This window comes from Triturus cristatus, chromosome 1_2 (assembly GCF_964204655.1).
Source record: "Triturus cristatus chromosome 1_2, aTriCri1.1, whole genome shotgun sequence".
In the NCBI taxonomy this organism is placed as follows: domain Eukaryota; kingdom Metazoa; phylum Chordata; class Amphibia; order Caudata; family Salamandridae; genus Triturus; species Triturus cristatus.
Genome location: NC_140580.1, coordinates 572,067,601 through 572,085,568, shown reverse-complemented (window position 1 = coordinate 572,085,568; position 17,968 = coordinate 572,067,601). Strand labels below are relative to the sequence as shown.

At 45.6% G+C, this 17,968-nt stretch overlaps 1 protein-coding gene across 3 annotated transcripts in view; it reads right to left on the bottom strand.

Moving 5' to 3' along the window:
• The window catches only part of PDZD7 (PDZ domain containing 7), a 573,233-nt gene that overhangs the window by 328,341 nt on the left and 226,924 nt on the right, over positions 1–17,968 (bottom strand). For all 3 annotated transcript variants that reach the window (XM_085606490.1, XM_085606491.1, XM_085606492.1), the window contains one exon: positions 5,973–6,467. In XM_085606490.1, the coding sequence (XP_085462616.1) occupies positions 5,973–6,467 (495 nt within the window). The remainder of the gene's footprint in view (positions 1–5,972; positions 6,468–17,968) is intronic.

Below are 17,968 nucleotides of genomic sequence, written 5' to 3'. Positions count from 1 at the left end.
GTCCGCCCACATTTGACGATTGTAACGCCCCAAAAGTGCCAGGGCGTTGGAGGCCCGCACTGTTAAGGCCGACATTGAAGAAAAGCGTTTGCCTATGTTCTCTAAACGCCTGCCCTCCTTATCTGGTGGAGCTGTCAATAGAGCAGCCGGGTTGCTTGACCTCCTCTGTGCGGCCTGCGTAATGACCGAGTCCGGCTTTGGATGGCCTATGAGACAAGCCGGAGCAGTGTCTGGCGCTTTATATTTTTTGTCCAGGCGTGGTAACACTGGAGGGACTGAGGAAGGATTTTGCATAATTTTTTATTCCTTGTTCCCAAATGTAGTCTATAAGTGGAATTGCCCGTACAGACTTCTTAAAGGGTTCCTTAAAATCATAAAGGAAACAGTCTTGTTGGTGCGTGGGCACTGGAATCTGTAAGCGCTGGGCCGCTCTCTCTATGATGCTATGGAAGCCGCCAATATCCTCTGGAGGCGAGTCGGCCGTGGTAGGGGCAGGAGAAGTCGGGCAGGGAAGGATGTAATCATCCCATTCGTCATGGTGAGAGTGGACCTCCTGCAGCTCTCCTTCAGGCTCCTCCTCATCCTCCTCATCTGTTGTGGGAGGAAGTGGCGTTGTAGCAGGCTCGGATTGCAGTACCAATGGAGGCGGTCTTGGCCTTGGTGTTGGTGGCGCAACTGGCATCGGGGGAGGTGCCGGCGTCGGAAACCGTTGTTTGTAGTCCGAGATCAGGAATTGGAGATCCGTGGCCAGTGATGCAGGCAAGCAAACCATGGAAGGTGGTGGCTGCACGTATTGTGGAGGTGGAACCTGTTGATATTCCTGGTCAATGTCCTCATAGTCTGAGATATCTTGGTATTTCACATGTAACTGTGAAGGGCTTGTCGCAGCCGGGATCATACTGCCGTCCTCTGAATCTTCCTCCTCAAAAAGTTGAGCAGGCGGCAAGGTGGAGACCCTACTGGGCGATGTAAGGGCCGGAGTTAGTGCACGTTTGGTGATTTTGAGGTGCACATATGTACTTTGCGTCTCAGAGTCTATATCAGTCGACGGGCCCGTCGACGGTAGAATTGTAGGCGGTGTAATAGGCATTTGAGACAGCGTCGACGAGGTCATCGTCGACGGTGTCGTCGTCAGTGAGGAAGATGAGAATTGTTTCTTCGTCGATGACGAAGGCTTCGTCGACGGTGTCCTTGTCGACGACGAAGGTCTCGTCGACAGTGTTCTCGTCGACGATGATGTGGGCGTCGATGATGGAGCTGTCGTCGACGAACCCGCCGTCGACGATGTCGTCAGCGGCTTAGCTGACGACGACGATTTTCTGATTTTCAGCGTCGACGAGATGGTTTTACCTGCCGTCGACGATGGCGTCGTCGACGTAGTCATTGATTGGGATGTGACAGTAGACATCGTCGCCGTCGACGAGGTAACAAAGACTGCCGTCGATGGAGATCTTTTCGTCAGTGAAACCACAGTCGACGAGGTTGTCGTCGGCGACGGGGTGGAAACTGGTTTTTTAAAAGTAATTTGGACATCCTGAGGAGAAGCAATTCCTGGCGGAGGCAAGGCCAGGACCTCTGAAGACTTTTTGTGCGTCTTCTTTAGAGGTGGCTGCGACGAAGGGCTCGGAGATGACGCCCTTGGTCTTTTACGTGAGGAGTGAGAAGAAATAATAGAACTCTCACTCTCCTCAGAGGACACTACCGAGTCCTTGTCCTTCAGCCTTTGCAGCCAGATTAAAAGGCGCCCTTCTCGGTCCTTCAGGGTCTTAGATGAAAAGGTACGACATACCTTGCAGTCTTTTGAGCTGTGGCTGGGGTACAGACAATAAAGACAGTCTTTATGCTGATCATCCACGTGAAGCCTCTTCTTCCCACAGGAAGCACAGGATCTAAATAGTCCTTTCTTAGGAGTATCAGCCATGACAAATCAAGAAAGTTTTGTAGTAGAAAACACTGGAAATCCAGAAGCAATGAGCAGAGCTCAGTGGAGACTCCCTTAGCATGACGTGCGGTAGAAAATCTGAGGGACTAGAGCTCCTTCCAGGAGGGTTCTAGAGGGTGGTGCTAGCTGATTGGCTACTGGCCAAACTTTGGTCCTTTTTACATAAGGACGTGGATAGCTTGCTAAACTAAGGCCTTTTGGGGCCTGTTACTCTATATGTCTTCTAAGACATTGCTTTGTTATTTACCGGTGACTCCCATCCCGACGACGGGGAATGATTCAGGCATGTGAATCTATGAAAGATACCCTAATACTGAATAATGTTATGGACATCACATACAGTGGCAGTGAACCACTCCCAACATTTAGAGGTTGAGGCCAAATATCTATAATAGATTATATTTTTATTTCTTCTAACCTTGAAGATTTCTTGCTATATAGTAGAGTTGCCCCTTCTATTTACAGCAATCACAATCCCATTGAAGTAACATTTATTATGGCCCCAAAACCCTTATACAACGGGGAGACGGGGCTCGGCATCTGGGCCCTTCATTTGATGGACTGACCTTAAAATGGAGAGCTGTAGTACCTGAGCAATTATTTCAGAAAGTGATCAGTAAGAACCTTTACCTGGTGCAGGCATTCCTCACTAAGGTCAATCTTGTTAATCCAGCAACCGTAGCTTTAGATCATCTGTGTGACAATATAAAAAGAGAGCTCATGGTTCCGACTAACCTGTTGCCTGATAGGTCTAGATGGTTTAAGTGGGAGTGTTCCGTCGCTAACCATCAGCTGCGGCGAGCGCTTAAGGCATCCCCAAAGAACCCCCAAACTGTGGCCGAATCCAGCAAGCAGTATAAGCGGGTTATTTCAGCCAGGAAAGCGGAACTATTAAATTAGCAATGGGACTCTTTAGCCACGGTGGCGAATGATAAGAATAGCAAACTCTTCTGGGCTGCTGTAAAAGAGATGAAGCAATCTAAACAGAAAGTGACAAAGATTAGCCGCAATATTACAAGTCAGGCCTGGGAGGCACACTTCACCAGTGTATACACCTTGAACTGCCCCAGTAGTGATAGTCTGGCAGACCCGAATTTTGCTTTAGTACAACTGTCCTTGGAGGAAGCAGTGGTGGTATTAAATCAGAGTGTTGGGAGCAAGGCTCCCGGTCCCAATGGGGTCCCAATAGATCTCCTCAAATGCAATCCGGTTTCTGGGCACCTTTATTACTGATTGTTTTTAATAGTCTCACTTTTGCCCCGCTACCCGATACATAGTCAACCTGTTTTTAAAAAGGGGGGGGGGGGGGGGGAAATCGCTCACAGCCCAGTTGTTACAGGCCCATATCATTAATTGGTACCGCCTTAAAATTTTTAGGTAGGGCCTTACACAGCCGTGTACAAAACTGGGCAAAAGAGAAGTCAATACTTTATCCCAGTCAGTATGGCTTCAATCTAGGTTTGGCACGTTGGAGCAGTGCCTCAACCTCAATCTGCTAATAGGAAAATACACAATAGCCCAAAACTCCCCACTATATCTAGCTTTTATGGATTTGACTACTGCATTCAACAGTGTAACCCGCTCAAAGCTGTGGTCTATTCTGATATCTTTGGGAATGGATGAAGCACTAGTGCACTTTCTTGCATATTTGCACAAGGACATGAAAGCAAGAATAAGAATTAATACTCAGGGTGAGGTATCTGAAGATGTAGACATCCTTAGGGGTGTGAGACAAGGTTTTTTTTTAGCCCCACTTTTATTTATTTTGTATATAAATGACCTTCACCCCTTTTTACTCACCAGTACATCAGATGTCCCCAAGATTAAAGGCTCTTCCTTGCCAGCATTATTATATGCCAACAATGCTGGGTTGATGGCTCATACCCTAAAGGCACGCCGTCATTTAGTGCGAGGTTTTGTAAATTTTATGGCACCATTAGATCTGCGCACAAATTTTAACAAATCTCTTATTATTTCTTGCGGCCCAAAGAAGTAAAACTTGGCAGCCTTAAAAGTGGGCAAACAAGTTTAAAATGGATCAATATTTTCCTTACCTGGGAATGTTCTTCGCCGATAAAGGCTCATGGAAAGCAAACATAGCATATGGAGGGGATACATTTTCCAGAGCCATCATATCACCATTTAATTTACCTTGTCTCAGAGAAGGGGGGGGGGGGGGGAGGAGTCCTAGGTCCCTTACAGGAGATTTATAAAACCCAATGTCCCCAAATTGCCACAGATGGGGGCGAAGTTTGGAGTATTGCTAATTGTCACCAAATACAACTTGAATAACATGGATTTTGCAGAAACATTTTGGGTAAACCAATTTCATGTTTGAATTTTGTATGTCATAGCGAACTGAATATCTTATTAGTTGAGGATTAGAACAGTGCCCACCCATTGCTGATATGGCTTGCAATTTGGAAAAACACGGAGGGAGGCCTCACTAGAGACATTAACCCCTTCCATGCTGCACACATTTTCGCGCGGTGCGGGCGATTTAAATAGTGGGCGGGATTCGGACGGCCCCCGGCACTCATCCGCACACACCCACCCGTCCAAAGCATGCAAGGGGTTAAAGACTGCCTCTCTTGCGATAAAGGTAGAGACATCCCCTGGATGGCATATTATAGAATCCCACATGCGCAAGAGAGGATGTTAACAGCGGTTTGAGAATCTAGACGGCCCACATACTATCAATAAAAAACAGCTGCAGGACGCCTGGTTTAAATTAACACATGCGGAGAGATCGAAGGTGTCCATCAAGTCTAGAGTGATAGCCTATCTGAACATAAACTCTGTTGGGCACACCCCAATTCAAAAGTATACTTGATAAGTCCAATGGGGCAATAGGAGCGTAGTTCCCTGTCCCGAATCAGGGAAGGCACGGTTAAATATCTGTTAAGCTTCCCACTAGGTTTTCAAACAAATTTAGACTCCCGTCACATCAGTGTAATGGTAGATCGGGCCAATCAACGCTACACTTTATTATTCTGTGATTTTTCTTAATTGTACACTAAAAGTATTTATTACCATTAATTAAAAAGCAATGTATCACTGATTTTAGAGAAGCTTACAATACTTTGCTCCAGTTGAACAATGTGGAATGTATCTTCCACATCGGGCTGTTTTTGAAAATTGCTATGCGGGCTCGGCTTACAATGGCCAATTTTTACGTTTTTTTATGAGGGAGGGTATGACATGGAGACTTTTTATGGATTGTTTTCCTATATGGGGATGATACATAAGTGTATGAATGTTTCTAAATATTTGTCTCTTTTATTTAGGTACTTTAATGGCTACTTTTGTAACCGAATAAAGATTCTGAATTGAATTGAATGTGGGTACCTGAAATAAAACAAGCAGCACTTCTTAAGTGAGATTCAAGCAGGAAGTTGTTACCAAGTATCAAGACTTTCACATAAGGATGGTCAGCTCAGCAGATTTCACAGAGTTCTGCTTTTTTAAAGCACTCAACAAATATTAAGGCAAGGACGCTCACTGAATTTTCCTTTGTAAACTAAAATGCCTAGTGCTTAGTAAAGTTGTTTAGTGACATTCCGAAAGAGGCAATTCTTTGTTATGAAAAGCATTGTGCTATTATACAAACAAACTACACACCTGTAGAATGGGATATTGGGTCAGAACATAACTATTTTAATGCCTGAGATTGTCAGCACAGAAACATTGCGCCAGTTGTAGCTATTACATATATTGCTGTGACAAGGACAGCCAGATGCATGTGGTCACTTCGCTACTGTTTCAGTCCCAAGCAAAAATGTAATATCTCACAGTGCACACATTTCACAGACTGAACTTCGGACATAGATTATTTTGACTGAAATATGTGTATGGGGTAGCTACAGAGTATAGTAATGTGGGGGTTGGAGTCTACAGGCAAGCAGGAAAGGCAAGAGTGTGAACTTCACAGGATGGACCTAGATTACCATTTAGATCATCTGCTACAATCCCACACACATGACAATGAGGGAAAACATTTAGTATTATGCATTCAAAGAAGTGACCTTACCCCGAAGGCTGAGATAACTCTGAGATCTCCTGATGGGTTTCCTTGGTTTACTCAAAGCCAGCAGCAGTGCAGTTTTTGGAGAATCTAAATTTGAAAAGTCCTCGTTTGAAAAATGTTTTTGTTTTTTTGTTCTTTGGGCTTCACTGAAGCTCTCTGACCTGATGGCAGTATCTCTTAAAAGCACTGTTGGCCACACAGTCCTCTGGGTGTCAGGGACTCCTTTGCCTGGTTTTTGGGTGCCTTCGGATTCCAACAGCCCAGTCGGGGATAGCTGCACGTCTGTTTGTATGGCTGTTTCAGCGCTCTGCAAGAAGAGGTCCTCAAGAGTGTCCTCCGTGGAAATGCACACATCCACCATTTGTGACTCTCCGCGACCAGAAAGGTATGCGTGATGAAATCCGTTAATGGAGCTGTAGGTAGTCTCAGAAGAATAGGACGAGATGGAAGAACTGGTTTCAGATGCTTGTGAGAGTTGCTGCAGTTGACCATTGGCCACTGAAAGGAAGCCAAGATAGAGTAGTCAGATGATGAGAAATTAAACAATCCACTCACCCCCTGCCCCGATGGGTACATATGACTAAGGTTGTTTTGGAATTTTTTTTCTCATCTAAAAGAGCATTCCTAGATGGGCGCCATTATTGCACAATGTGTGCGCATGCATCATGACACAAAAGCAGCCATTTTTATTTTGCTTGTTTTCCTTTTTTGGCAATGTCAAGACAAGCATTGCCAAGGCCCATATCTAAGCACTCACATTGGCTTTGTCAATACTTGAATATATTTTTTACTCATGAACCATAGCGGTTCCTAAATCACTAAGGTACATTCCTCCGACCACTGGGCTAACGCTTCCTTTTCTTGCATAAAAACCCATGCAGATTCTAAACAAGCCAGGCTTCAGTTAGCAAGCACATAAAGCACTCCCCCTCCCCCCAGCATCTTGAGACCCTCACGGGTGAGTAGCGCGCTCCAAACCACCTGATCGATTGATTGAAAGCACAAGATTAAACAAAAGCACTACTTAAGGAACACATCAAGTAACACAGCACGGCAAACACCTTACCTCTCACAAAACACATACAGTAAGAATAGACAACATGCTAGCTTGTGAAAGACGCATAGTTAATTTGCTACTTTGTAGGTATTGTATAATCTGTCATAGATATTTATATGAAATGCACCAATGCAATTTGATTATTAAATATCTTGCTTATACAACACCCCCTAACCTATGGAGCCACTAAGCACTGGGCACATTACAAGCACAATGAAAGATTGCAATAATTTAGCATTAAAAACAGACTGGGATAAATTTAGCAAGAGAGCCAAGTCCTTGAAGAGGATCCTAAGCAATGAGGGGGTTGGAGAAGTGCAGCAGGTTACCGAACTGCCTTTGGATGGGGCAAGTGCTGTGGTATTAGACCATGTAGGAGAGTTTTTTCTCAAAACTGGGATACCACAAGACTTTGACACTGCTGCTCGCGAATCTGCCCAGGAGGGAACCACAGTTACATTTTGTAATGGGCAATTGGTTCAAAAACACGGTTGCAAGGTTGGAGATGTGAGTGTGCAGTATGAAGACCAGGGATTCGCCATGTGTGGCTAACGTATGTACATGAGTCGCTTACAAGAGCATGTTTTAAAAAAAATATTAGGGATTGTTTTTCCATGATTCTTTGATTCTAGTTGTGAAGGATACCAATGTATTTATGTCACCACTCAGTGAGACCATCAGCAACTAAGATTCCCAGCCATGGCATGTGGAAATATCCATGCGACACAGGAAAGCAGAAGAGAGTGAGAGATGGATGACTCAATTTGTATTTATCTAAGCCTTTCTGATAGAATAAAGAAGCCTATTCCATAGCAGTGCTATCACATCTCACATGAAAGGCAAAATAATGCAATGTCTCCTGATCAACTGAGTCCAAGGCCATTGAGAAGCTGAGAAACACAAATATACAGGGTTTTCGACATCTTGTACAAGGGGGCTTCATCGTCCTTTTGTAAGAATACAATCAGTGCTTTAAATGGGCAAGTACTCCCAGGTACCGAGCACCTACATTTCTTCAATTTTAAAGGAAGAGTACCAGCAATTCTCAGCAGGCATGCAATGCATTTAACGGGAGAGTACCAGCACTTCTCAGTAGCAAACATGCAACCTGGAACAGGGAGGATTTGCGATTTTATATTTGAATTTCAAGCACAGAGTGTTGTCTCAGTGAAGCAATATTGTCTCAAGGCAGATTAGCTGCGGCAGGGGTTTGCATGTCTTTCTAATTTATTTCTAAATTATTTCCCTATCATCTTGCCTTAGGAAAGCAACTTTGTAATTGGTCTGAAATGTCCAGATTTCGCTTCCTTAGGTGACCTCAGGGTAGCAACTTGAAATTCTTGTCTCAAGTCTACACCACTCACATTGTCCGAATATTATGAAGGTTTGAGGTTATTTATTATGGCTGGAATGTTTTAATGAGTCAAATTATTTCCACACTATTTTTTTTTAAAAATGAGACGAGGGTTTTCTCTGACACTTTAGAGCTGCAAAGATAGCACAAGTTTGGAAGAGACACAATTTTGTCTATAATCTGCAGACAATCCTATTGGTCTGTGCAATTTCTTGTGAGTGTTACTGGAGGGATTTCTTAGGTTTAGCAATATTCCATTTGAGCGGGGCTGCTGAGTTCATAAACACATTAGGCTTCTGTTTGAGCAGATTTATGACATTATCTATTAAGGGAAAGCAAGTGTGTTTGATGTATCGCCGAGAAGGTCAAATGTGATGGTTGGCTCAGTTTGAAGTGATGGGGTAAGGGTGGGAAAGGCACCCTTTCAAGGCATCCAAAATTATCAACTGTATCACTAACTGGTGTGTTGAGACTGGTCACAGGATTGGCTGGTATTTTCTAGGACAGGGATTAATATTCGGTTTTATTCCAATTCCAATTAATATTGAAAGTACCTTGGAATAGATTATTGGGATAGTATTGCATTGTCATTGACAACGTAGACGTTTTGTTAGGATTAACTGGTAAAGAAAAATAGAACAATTGAAAAAGAGAGATATTGAGATATGAGTGAACCGCTAATTGTGCATTTGATGGTCAGGTATGTCCCTCTTTTAAGAGTTCACTTCGGTGAGGGATACCACAGTTTTTTGGATGATACTGAATATATGGCTTTTGCTATAGAGTGAGTGTGAGAAATTGGGTTGTTGGTTGAGGAGGGTGGAGCCATTCTCAAGCTTGAGCCAGGATCCGTGTCAGGGTGAACCACAAAAATTGCCAAATTACCTGTGCTTAACCCTCTGGGAGGTCGGCACAAAAGCAGCCAGGTTTAACTTGGAGGCAATAGGTAAAGTATTTATGCAGCACGCAAACAGTAAAGTGAAAACATAACACAAGAAACATCCCACACAGCAATTTAGAAAAATAGAGTAAAATGTAATATATTATTTGACACAAAAATAACAAAAATCGAATCAGTAAAACCAAAGCTATAAAATGTTAAAGTATTAAGGTACGCATAGCGCCTAGAAGTGCAAAGCACCACTTATCTTGTCATGCAAGACTGGGGCAAGTCTCAAGTTTAGGCTGACTTATGGAGCGTGGTCTGGATATAGAGATCAGGTTAGTCCCACTGAAAAAAAGTTACCTTCTAAAGTCTAGCGCGAAGAGTCCAGTAGGGGTGGAGGAGGCCGCCAGGAGCAGGGAAAGCATCATGGATGGTCATCACTATAGCGTGAAGATCCTGTCGCAGACGGTCATTGCTGGGACTTCACATTGGTGGTCACCCCAAGCTGTCTATGCTCTGCAGCAAAGTGCAGATCTCGCGCCACCGGTCGTCGATGTAGCATGAAGAGTCGGGTTCACCGGGGCTTTGCGTTGATGGTCTGCAAGATTTTGGCACGAATGGGCCCGTTAGCAGTTGTGAAGAGCCCAAAACGTCAGCATTTTTCCTTCAGCATGTTTCAGGATTTTCAGCATTTTTCAGGAGCTCAAATAAGGCCACACCAAGGACCCAGGACCTGAGAGGCACCTCCTGGGGCTCAGGAACTCTCTCCAGCAGAGACCAGCAAGGCTCAGACATGTCCAAGCAGCAGGTCAAGGCAGCAGGTCAGCGAGACAGATGCAGGGAGGCCTCTGGAGATCATTGTGTCCCTGTAGCTCTAACAGGAGGTCAGTCAGCTGACCGTTGGAGTCACGTCAGCCTGGGTTGAAGGGTGTAGGTCCAGTCTTCCTTCGCAGCATGCAGTGCAGGACTCATGCAGCAGGGTGTCTTGCTGTAGTATCCACAGGTCCAGGAGTGAACTACACAGTGGGTCTGAGGGTCCAATTTTTATACCTGGCGCCTCCTTTGAAGTAGGTGAAGTTACTAGAGGTTCCCCCTTTCAAAAGGGCTTCAAATTTCCTGCCTCTCTGCTGTGACTCCAGCCTGGCTACAGGCACTAAAGGACAGTGTGAAGTTCTTTATGTGTTAGGAGGGCCATGCCTATTGATGTGTAAGTGGGGTTGTGAACAGCTCCACCCACATCCTGCAAATGATGATCCATTGAGACACACTAAGTCCCTCTATTCTGTCGCTGTATGGGAGGAACATACTGCCACTCGCATCTAATCATGTGACATAGGAACAGTTGCAGATACCAAATGGTTAGGACAAGAAAAGGCCAATTGTCTTAAAGTGGCATTTTCAAACTTTTGACTTACAATCTGACCTGACCATTTAAGAGGATTGAAAAATTCCATTTTCTCAGATATCAAATATGATTTTCCTACTTGTTCCCAATCAAACGTTAGCACATATTAAATGTAATAAGGCAACCAAAGATTATTATATGGGAGAAGTAGGCCTCATTGTAGTGAGAAACAAATTTGTGAGTTTTTCTCTATCAGGACATATAAAAGTTAAAAGTACATATTCAACTTTTTAATTACAATGCATACCTTCCCTCAGCTGCGGCCGGTCCATTAGGGCTGAGGGGCTACAGCCCCACCTTTTGCCCCTCACAAACAATGTCTGTCAGGCTGAACAAAGTTCAGCCTGACAGACACTGTTCAATTTAAGGTCAGGAAGCCAGGAGCCAGACATGAGCTAAATGTGCAGTCTCCTGGCTGCCTAAGCTGAACTTTGCTGGGCTGAGGAAGTCACAGCTCCTGTGGGTGTGACCTCCTCATCTCAACAAAGGTCCCAGAGGCCCTCCCCTCAGTGACTAGGGGTAGCATCACTGATTGCCTCACACCTAGGTGCTTCAGTTTTAAGCCCTGAAGTGCCCAGTGTCGAGTGTCAATCAGTGAAACTTCATCACAGAGTGGGGTTAGGTCAGCAGTCTCACTGACCCCATCCCACTCTGTGATGACATTGGGACTACTGCCATCCCTCATTGGGTGACCTTAGGTAGTCCCAAGCCTCCTGAGACGTCTGAGCTGCAGGTAAGCGTGTGGTTTTTAAAAATGTTAATGTTTGGTGCGTGCATGCGTGTACGTATGAATGCTTGGTAATGAGTGTTATGAATGGATGTGTTTGTGTGTGTGCTCATGTGACTGCATGCCTGTGAGTGTGTATGTGTGCATGTGTGTCCCATCCGCCATCCATCCTAAACTTACCGGCTGAAACTGCCTTCCCAATAGACTGTTTAGAGCCTACCTCAGGGGTGCTAATATGTAATAAAAAGGGAGTTTAAGTCTTAGCAAGGGGGTTATTTGTCAAGTCGGATTGGCAGTTTAAAACTGCTAAGAGGCTGCAATGGCAGGCCTGAGACATGTTTTAAGGGACTACTTAGTGGGTGGCACAATAAGTGCTGCAGGTCCACTAGTAGCATTTAATTTACTAGCCCTGGGTATATGGTAATTTAACTCGCAGCAGATGCGATACTATTTGACTACTATGGTTTTCATAACCGGTTTCACAGTGATCAATGATATGCAATAATCACTATAGGCCCTATTCACAAACTGCATTTTGAGAACTCAAATAATTACATATTTCATTCAAAATTAAGTTGATGATGTAGCATTTTTTATTTTGTTCTTCATTTAGAATACCTATTTTAAATTAATCTACATTGCTTTTTTTAAAGTTTGATAAACTTTTACATCTTTCTCTATACTTTATTATAGGGGGATCTGACTTCATGTGAAAATTTCCAGGTAGTCATTTTTCACTTGTGAATTAGGCTCGGACACCTGAATTCAGACAGTGGGGACATGCAAGTCTACACCTTTGAGTAACTATGCATTTGTAGATGGTGAATGTCAGGAATCCGCAGGCCGTGCCCTGTATTATTTGTCACCATCCCCAGGGGTCACTGGTCAATCATGTTATTATCCTATCTTCACATTGATATGGGTATTGTGTCTGCCTGAGACCATGCTTGTGTGCCCTGCATGTTTTGACAGGGCGCAGTGCAATTGGTAATGCTGTTAGGCAACATCACAATGTTGTTTCTCAGCGAATCGCGAGGCCACGTGCTCGACAAATGACTATTCTGATTGGCTATAAATAGCCACACCTAGCACAATGCTGTGTGTAGCTTTGTTTCCTGTTTCCACAGCAGCCGCATCTCCACCGTGTCAGACCGCATCATGTGATTTCTGTTTGCAGTTCTGCAGTCTTCAGTCCTCCAGCCTTCAGCGCTCGTCTCCCGGCATTACGCTACGTCGAGGAGTCAACCACTGGCAGTCAGCTAGGTGGAGCGCGCGCTTTCCTAAAGACCTTCGAGTACTTGGATTACTCTTCTTGATTTAGTTCAAGTTTCTGGACCAAGTTATTGCATACTATGCGCTTTGAACATTGTTGAAAGCAAACATAAGGAGATGATGGACGGAGTGCTGAAACTTTTCAGACACTCACCCCCCAGTCACAGATCTGGGGTGAATCCATCATCATTCTTTAGCTCACTTTGCCACCCCAGTTCAGACACACCTATATGCATATCAGTCTTGACCCTGTGTCTCATGGGAACAGTCCAGCCCGAACCGCCAAGCCAGGTCTTCAATGGACCGGAAACAAGCATCCTGGGACCGGTTTCTGGGTAACACCTTTCATCAGCCAGGCTAGCTTGAATCCAGTGGCAAAGTGAGCAAGGGACCCACGTCTGGGCATACCCTGCCAACTTAGGGCAAACAAAGCAAACACCAGGAGATGATGGACGGAGTGCTAAAACATTTCAGACACTCACCCCCAGTCACAGATCTGGGTTGAATCCATCATCATTCTTTAGCTCACTTTGCCACCCCAGTTCAGACACAACTATATGCAAATCAGTCTTGACCCTGTGCCTCATGGGAACAGTCCAGCCCGAACTGCCAAGCCATGTCTTCACTGGACCGGAAACAACCGTCCTGGGACCGGTTTCTGGGTAACACCCTTCATCAGCTGGGGTGGTGTGGTGAGCAAAAGAATGATGGATTTAACCCAGATCCTTGTGACTGGGAGTGAATGTTTGCATTGTCCAGCATTCCGTCCATCAATTGTTTCTTTTGCATATGTCACCCTAAGTGGTAAGGGTATGCCCAGAAGTAGGTCCCGTGCTCACTACACCACTGGATTCAAGCAAGCCTGGCTGATGAAGGGTGATGTCCTGAAACCAGTCCCAGGAAGCTTGTTTCCAGTCCAGGGAGGACCTGGCTTGGCAGTTTGGTCTGGACTGTTCCCACAAGGAACAGGGTCAAGACTGATTTGCATATGGCTGGGTCCAAACTGGGGTGGTGTGGTGAGCAAAAGAATGATGGATTTAACCCAGATCCTAGTGACTGGGGGTGAATGTGTGCATTGTCCAGCATTCCGTCCATCAATTGTTGTGGAGTGGTGCAGAGAGGAGTGGCAGAGAGGGTGTTGCATAGAGTGCAGTAGAGTGTTGTAGGGTGGAGTGGCATACAGCGGAGTAAATTGTCAGAGTGGAGTGGCATAGAGTGGAATAGAGGGGAGTAGTGTATCATAGAATAGGGTGGAGTAAAGTGGCATAGAGGGAGTTGCATAGGGCGTCGTAGAGTGGAGTAGTGTTGTAAAATGGCATAGAGTGGAGAAGAGTGCTGTAGAGTGGAGTGGCATAGGGTGGAGTAGAGTGTCAGTGGAGCACAGTGTAATGGATTAGAGCATCATAGAGCAGAGTACTGTGAAGTTGAGTGTCGCAGAGCGGCGTGTAGTAGAGAGGCCTACATTGAAGTGGCATAAAGTATAGAGGTGCAGAGTAGATTGGTGTAGATTGCAGTGGCATAGAGTGTATTCTGTTTTGAGTAATGTGGTGTGGAGTGCATTGGCATGGAGTGCATTGGCATAGAGTGCAGTGATGTAGAGTAGTGTAGAGTGCAGTTGTGTAGCGTAGAGTGGTGGGGAGTAGATTGCAGTGGCGTAGAGTGCAATGGCATAGAGTGGAGTGGCATAGAGTGGAGTGGCCCAGAGTAGAGTGGAGTAGAGTGCCATAGAGTGTAGTGACACAGAGTTATGTTATGTTAGCCATATTTATATAGCGCACAGATGCCCCAGCAAAGGGGCGTCCCGGCGCTGCAGCAGACAAGGTATCAGACCAAACATAACCAACAGAAAATCACTAGAAGTTCTGGGAAAAAAGGAAGGTTTTAATAGCCTTCCTAAAAACCAGAAGATCGTCAATAGCACGAATATGGGCGGGGAGAGAGTTCCAGAGCCTGGCCGCTAAGACTCTAAAGGAGCGACCACCGGCCCTGACCCTCTTGAAACGTGGGACTACAACGAAGTGAAGTCCAGAAGATCTTAGAGTGCGCGAGGGAATGTAAGGCTGAATAAGATGCCCCAAGATATGAGGAGAGGAGTGCTTGAGGATTTTAAATAGCAAGCAAAGACACTTGAATTTGATCCTCTGTGAGATAGGGAGCCAATGAAGTTTACCAATAGTTTTTTTGGCCGAACAAAATCTCGGTAGGCCAACCAGAGCTCTGGCGGCAGCGTTTTGGATGCGTTGGAATCTAGCAAGTTCGGCCAAATTGGCTCCTAACAAAAGAGAGCTCGCATAATCTAACCGCGACAGGATCATAGCTTGTACAATAAGCTGTCTGGTAGGAGCATCAAAATATTTAAAAGCGGGTCTGAGCTTTCGAAGTATCCCAAAGCACGTGGCAGCAATTTTCTTTGTATGAGAAACAAAGCTAAGTTTGGAGTCTAACCAAATCCCAAGGTTTTTAACCTCCGTAACAGGGAGGGGAGTAGAGCCAAGTTCAGATGGCCACCAGCGATCACCCCAAAGGTGGCTCTGATTGCCAACAATGAGCACCTCAGTTTTCTTAGCGTTCAATTGTAGGCAATTATCAGTCATCCAACGCGCTACTGAGCTAATTCCCCCCCGGAACTTAGCAGCGTCCAGGTCGGAGGCCCCACTTAATGCAACCGCCAGCTGAGTGTCATCAGCGTAGGACACCATAGTCAGGTTCCACCATTTGGCTACAGCAGCCAGCGGCTGAACATAAAGGTTAAAAAGTGTGGGGCTAAGAGCCGACCCCTGCGGGACGCCCTGTGCAATAAGATAAGGATTAGATTGAAAAGGGGGTGTAACAACCCTAAACGTGCGATCTGAAAGAAATGATCGAAACCATTCCAGTGCCGTGTTACCGACACCAGCCTCACCCAGATGTTGTAATAAAATAGCATGGGAGACGGTGTCAAACGCGGCGCTGAGGTCGAGGAGCACCAGTGCCGCCGTTTGACCAGAGTCGACCAAAGTTCGTAAATGGTCGACCATAAAAAACAGCGCCGTCTCCGTGCTATGGCCGGGTCGAAAGCCATTCTGAGTGGTCCAGAATATCAGCGCGGTGGAGATGATCAGATAAAATAGTATTGACATGAATCTCAGTCAATTTGGCCGCCCACGGAAGAAGCGATATGGGGCGATAGTTTTCCAATTTAGATGGATCCAGGGCAGGTTTTTTCAGAATGGGCATCACCTGAACCTCTTTCCAGCTTACAGGGACAGAGCCAGTTGTTAAAGATAAATTAACCAGATCACGCAATAGAGGGAAACAGAGAGACGCAGATTCTCTAAACTGAGCAGGACGAAGAGGGTCTCTAGGTGAGCCTGATTTAACCTTTACCGCAATTTTTGTAAACTCCTCCCGGGAGAGCTCAGGAAAAGAGCAAAGAGCCAGCGTAGTCATCGGAGGAGATTCTCCCTTATCCAAAGGGGCAGGTGAATCGGGAAAGGAGCGATATATAGCCGCCACCTTTTCCACAAAAAAAGCGGCAAGATTTTCACAGTGCGATGCAGAGCGGATCTCATCAAGTGAGGCTCTGCTAGTTGTAAGATCTTTAAGAACCCTAAAAATTAATTTAGTAGGATTAGTGCGGAGATTGAATTCGCAAGAAAAATAGGCGGCCCGGGTTTTACAGACCGCTCTATGGTAGAGCCTAGTCTTAGCACGATACTCCGATTTCTTATCAGGTGAATAAGATTTGCGCCAAGCTCTTTCGGCTTGTTTGCAGGATTTCTTTAAAAGCCGAAGCGCATCGTCGTACCAAGTGGAGTGGTGCAGTGTAGAGTGCAGTAGAGTTGAGTGGTGCAGAGTAGAGTGCAGTGACAAAGTGGAGTCCTGCAGGTTAGCGTATCAGAGTGCAGGGTTCTAGAGTGCAGGGTTGCAGAGTGGAGCACAATACAGTGGTGCAAGAGGCAGTGACGTAGAGTACAGTAGGGCACAGTAGACTAGAGTGGCGTAGAGTGCAGTGGTTTAGAGACACATAGTATACAGTGGCATAGAATCGAATGTTGCAGAGTAGTTGGTGTAGGTGCAGTGGCATAGGATGCATTGGTTTTGAGTAAAGTGATGTAGAGTGCAGTTGTTTAGAGTACAGTGGCATAGCATAGACTGCAGTGGCATAGAGTGGCGTAAAATGCAGTAGCAAAGAGTGCAGTGGCGTTCAGTAGATTGCTTCAGAGTAGAGTGGAGTGGTGCTGGGTAGAGTATAGTGGTGGAGGGTGGAGCGTAAAGGCATAGAATCGAGTGGTGTAGATAAGTTGCATAGCATTGATTGCAGTGATGTAGAATGGAGTGGCGCAGAATGGAGTGGATTGGCACAGAAAGGAGTAGAGTGTCGTAGAGTGCAGTGGCACGGAGTGTAGTGGTGTAGAGTGGAGTGGAGTGGTGCATAGTGGAGGGGCTTAGACTAGAGTGGTGTCGAGTGCAGTGTCTGTGTGCAGTGGTGCACAGTAGATTAGAGTGCTGTTGATGTGCACTGGTGCAAAGTGCAGTAGAGTGGTGCAGAGTAAAGTGCAGTGGCATACAGTAAAGCGGCAAAGAGTAGAGTGTTGTAGAGTGCAGTGGTGTAGAGTAGAGGGACGTAGAGTACATTGGTGTGGAGTGCAGTAGCGTAGAGTGGTGCTGAGTATAGTGACAGAGTGCAATGGTGTAGAGTGGCTTAGAGTGCAGTGTCGTAGAATATAGTGGCGTACAGTGCAGTGATGCAAAGTAGATTGGCATAGAGTGCAGTGACGTAGGGCATATTGGTTTTGAGTAAAGTGGTGTAGACAGCATTGGTGTGAAGTGGAGCGGCGTGGTGTCGAGTGGAAAAGGGTGGTGCAGATTGCAGTAGCAAAGTAGATTGTTTCAGAGTAGAGTGAAGTGGGGTAGAGTGCAGTAGTATAGAGTAGAGTGCAGAGTACATTAGAGAGGCTTATAATATAGTGGCATAGAGTGCAGTGGCACAGAATGGCATAAAGCAGAGTGGAAGAGAGTGCAGTGTTACAGAGTACACTGTAGAATAGTGCAGTGGTGTATAGTAGAGTAGTGTGGAGTGCATTGGCGTAGAGTGCAGAGTAGAGTGGCGCAGAGTGCATTGGCGCAGAGTAGAGTGGCATAGAGAGCAGTGGCGTAGAGAGCAGTGGTTTGGAGTACAGTGGACATTTTAGAATAGAGTGGCATAGAGTGTAGTGAAGCAGAGTAGAATAGAGTGCCACCAAGTGAAGCGGCATAGAGTATAGTGGCGTAGAGTGATTTGGTGCAGGGTAGATTGGCGTAGAGTGAATTGATTTT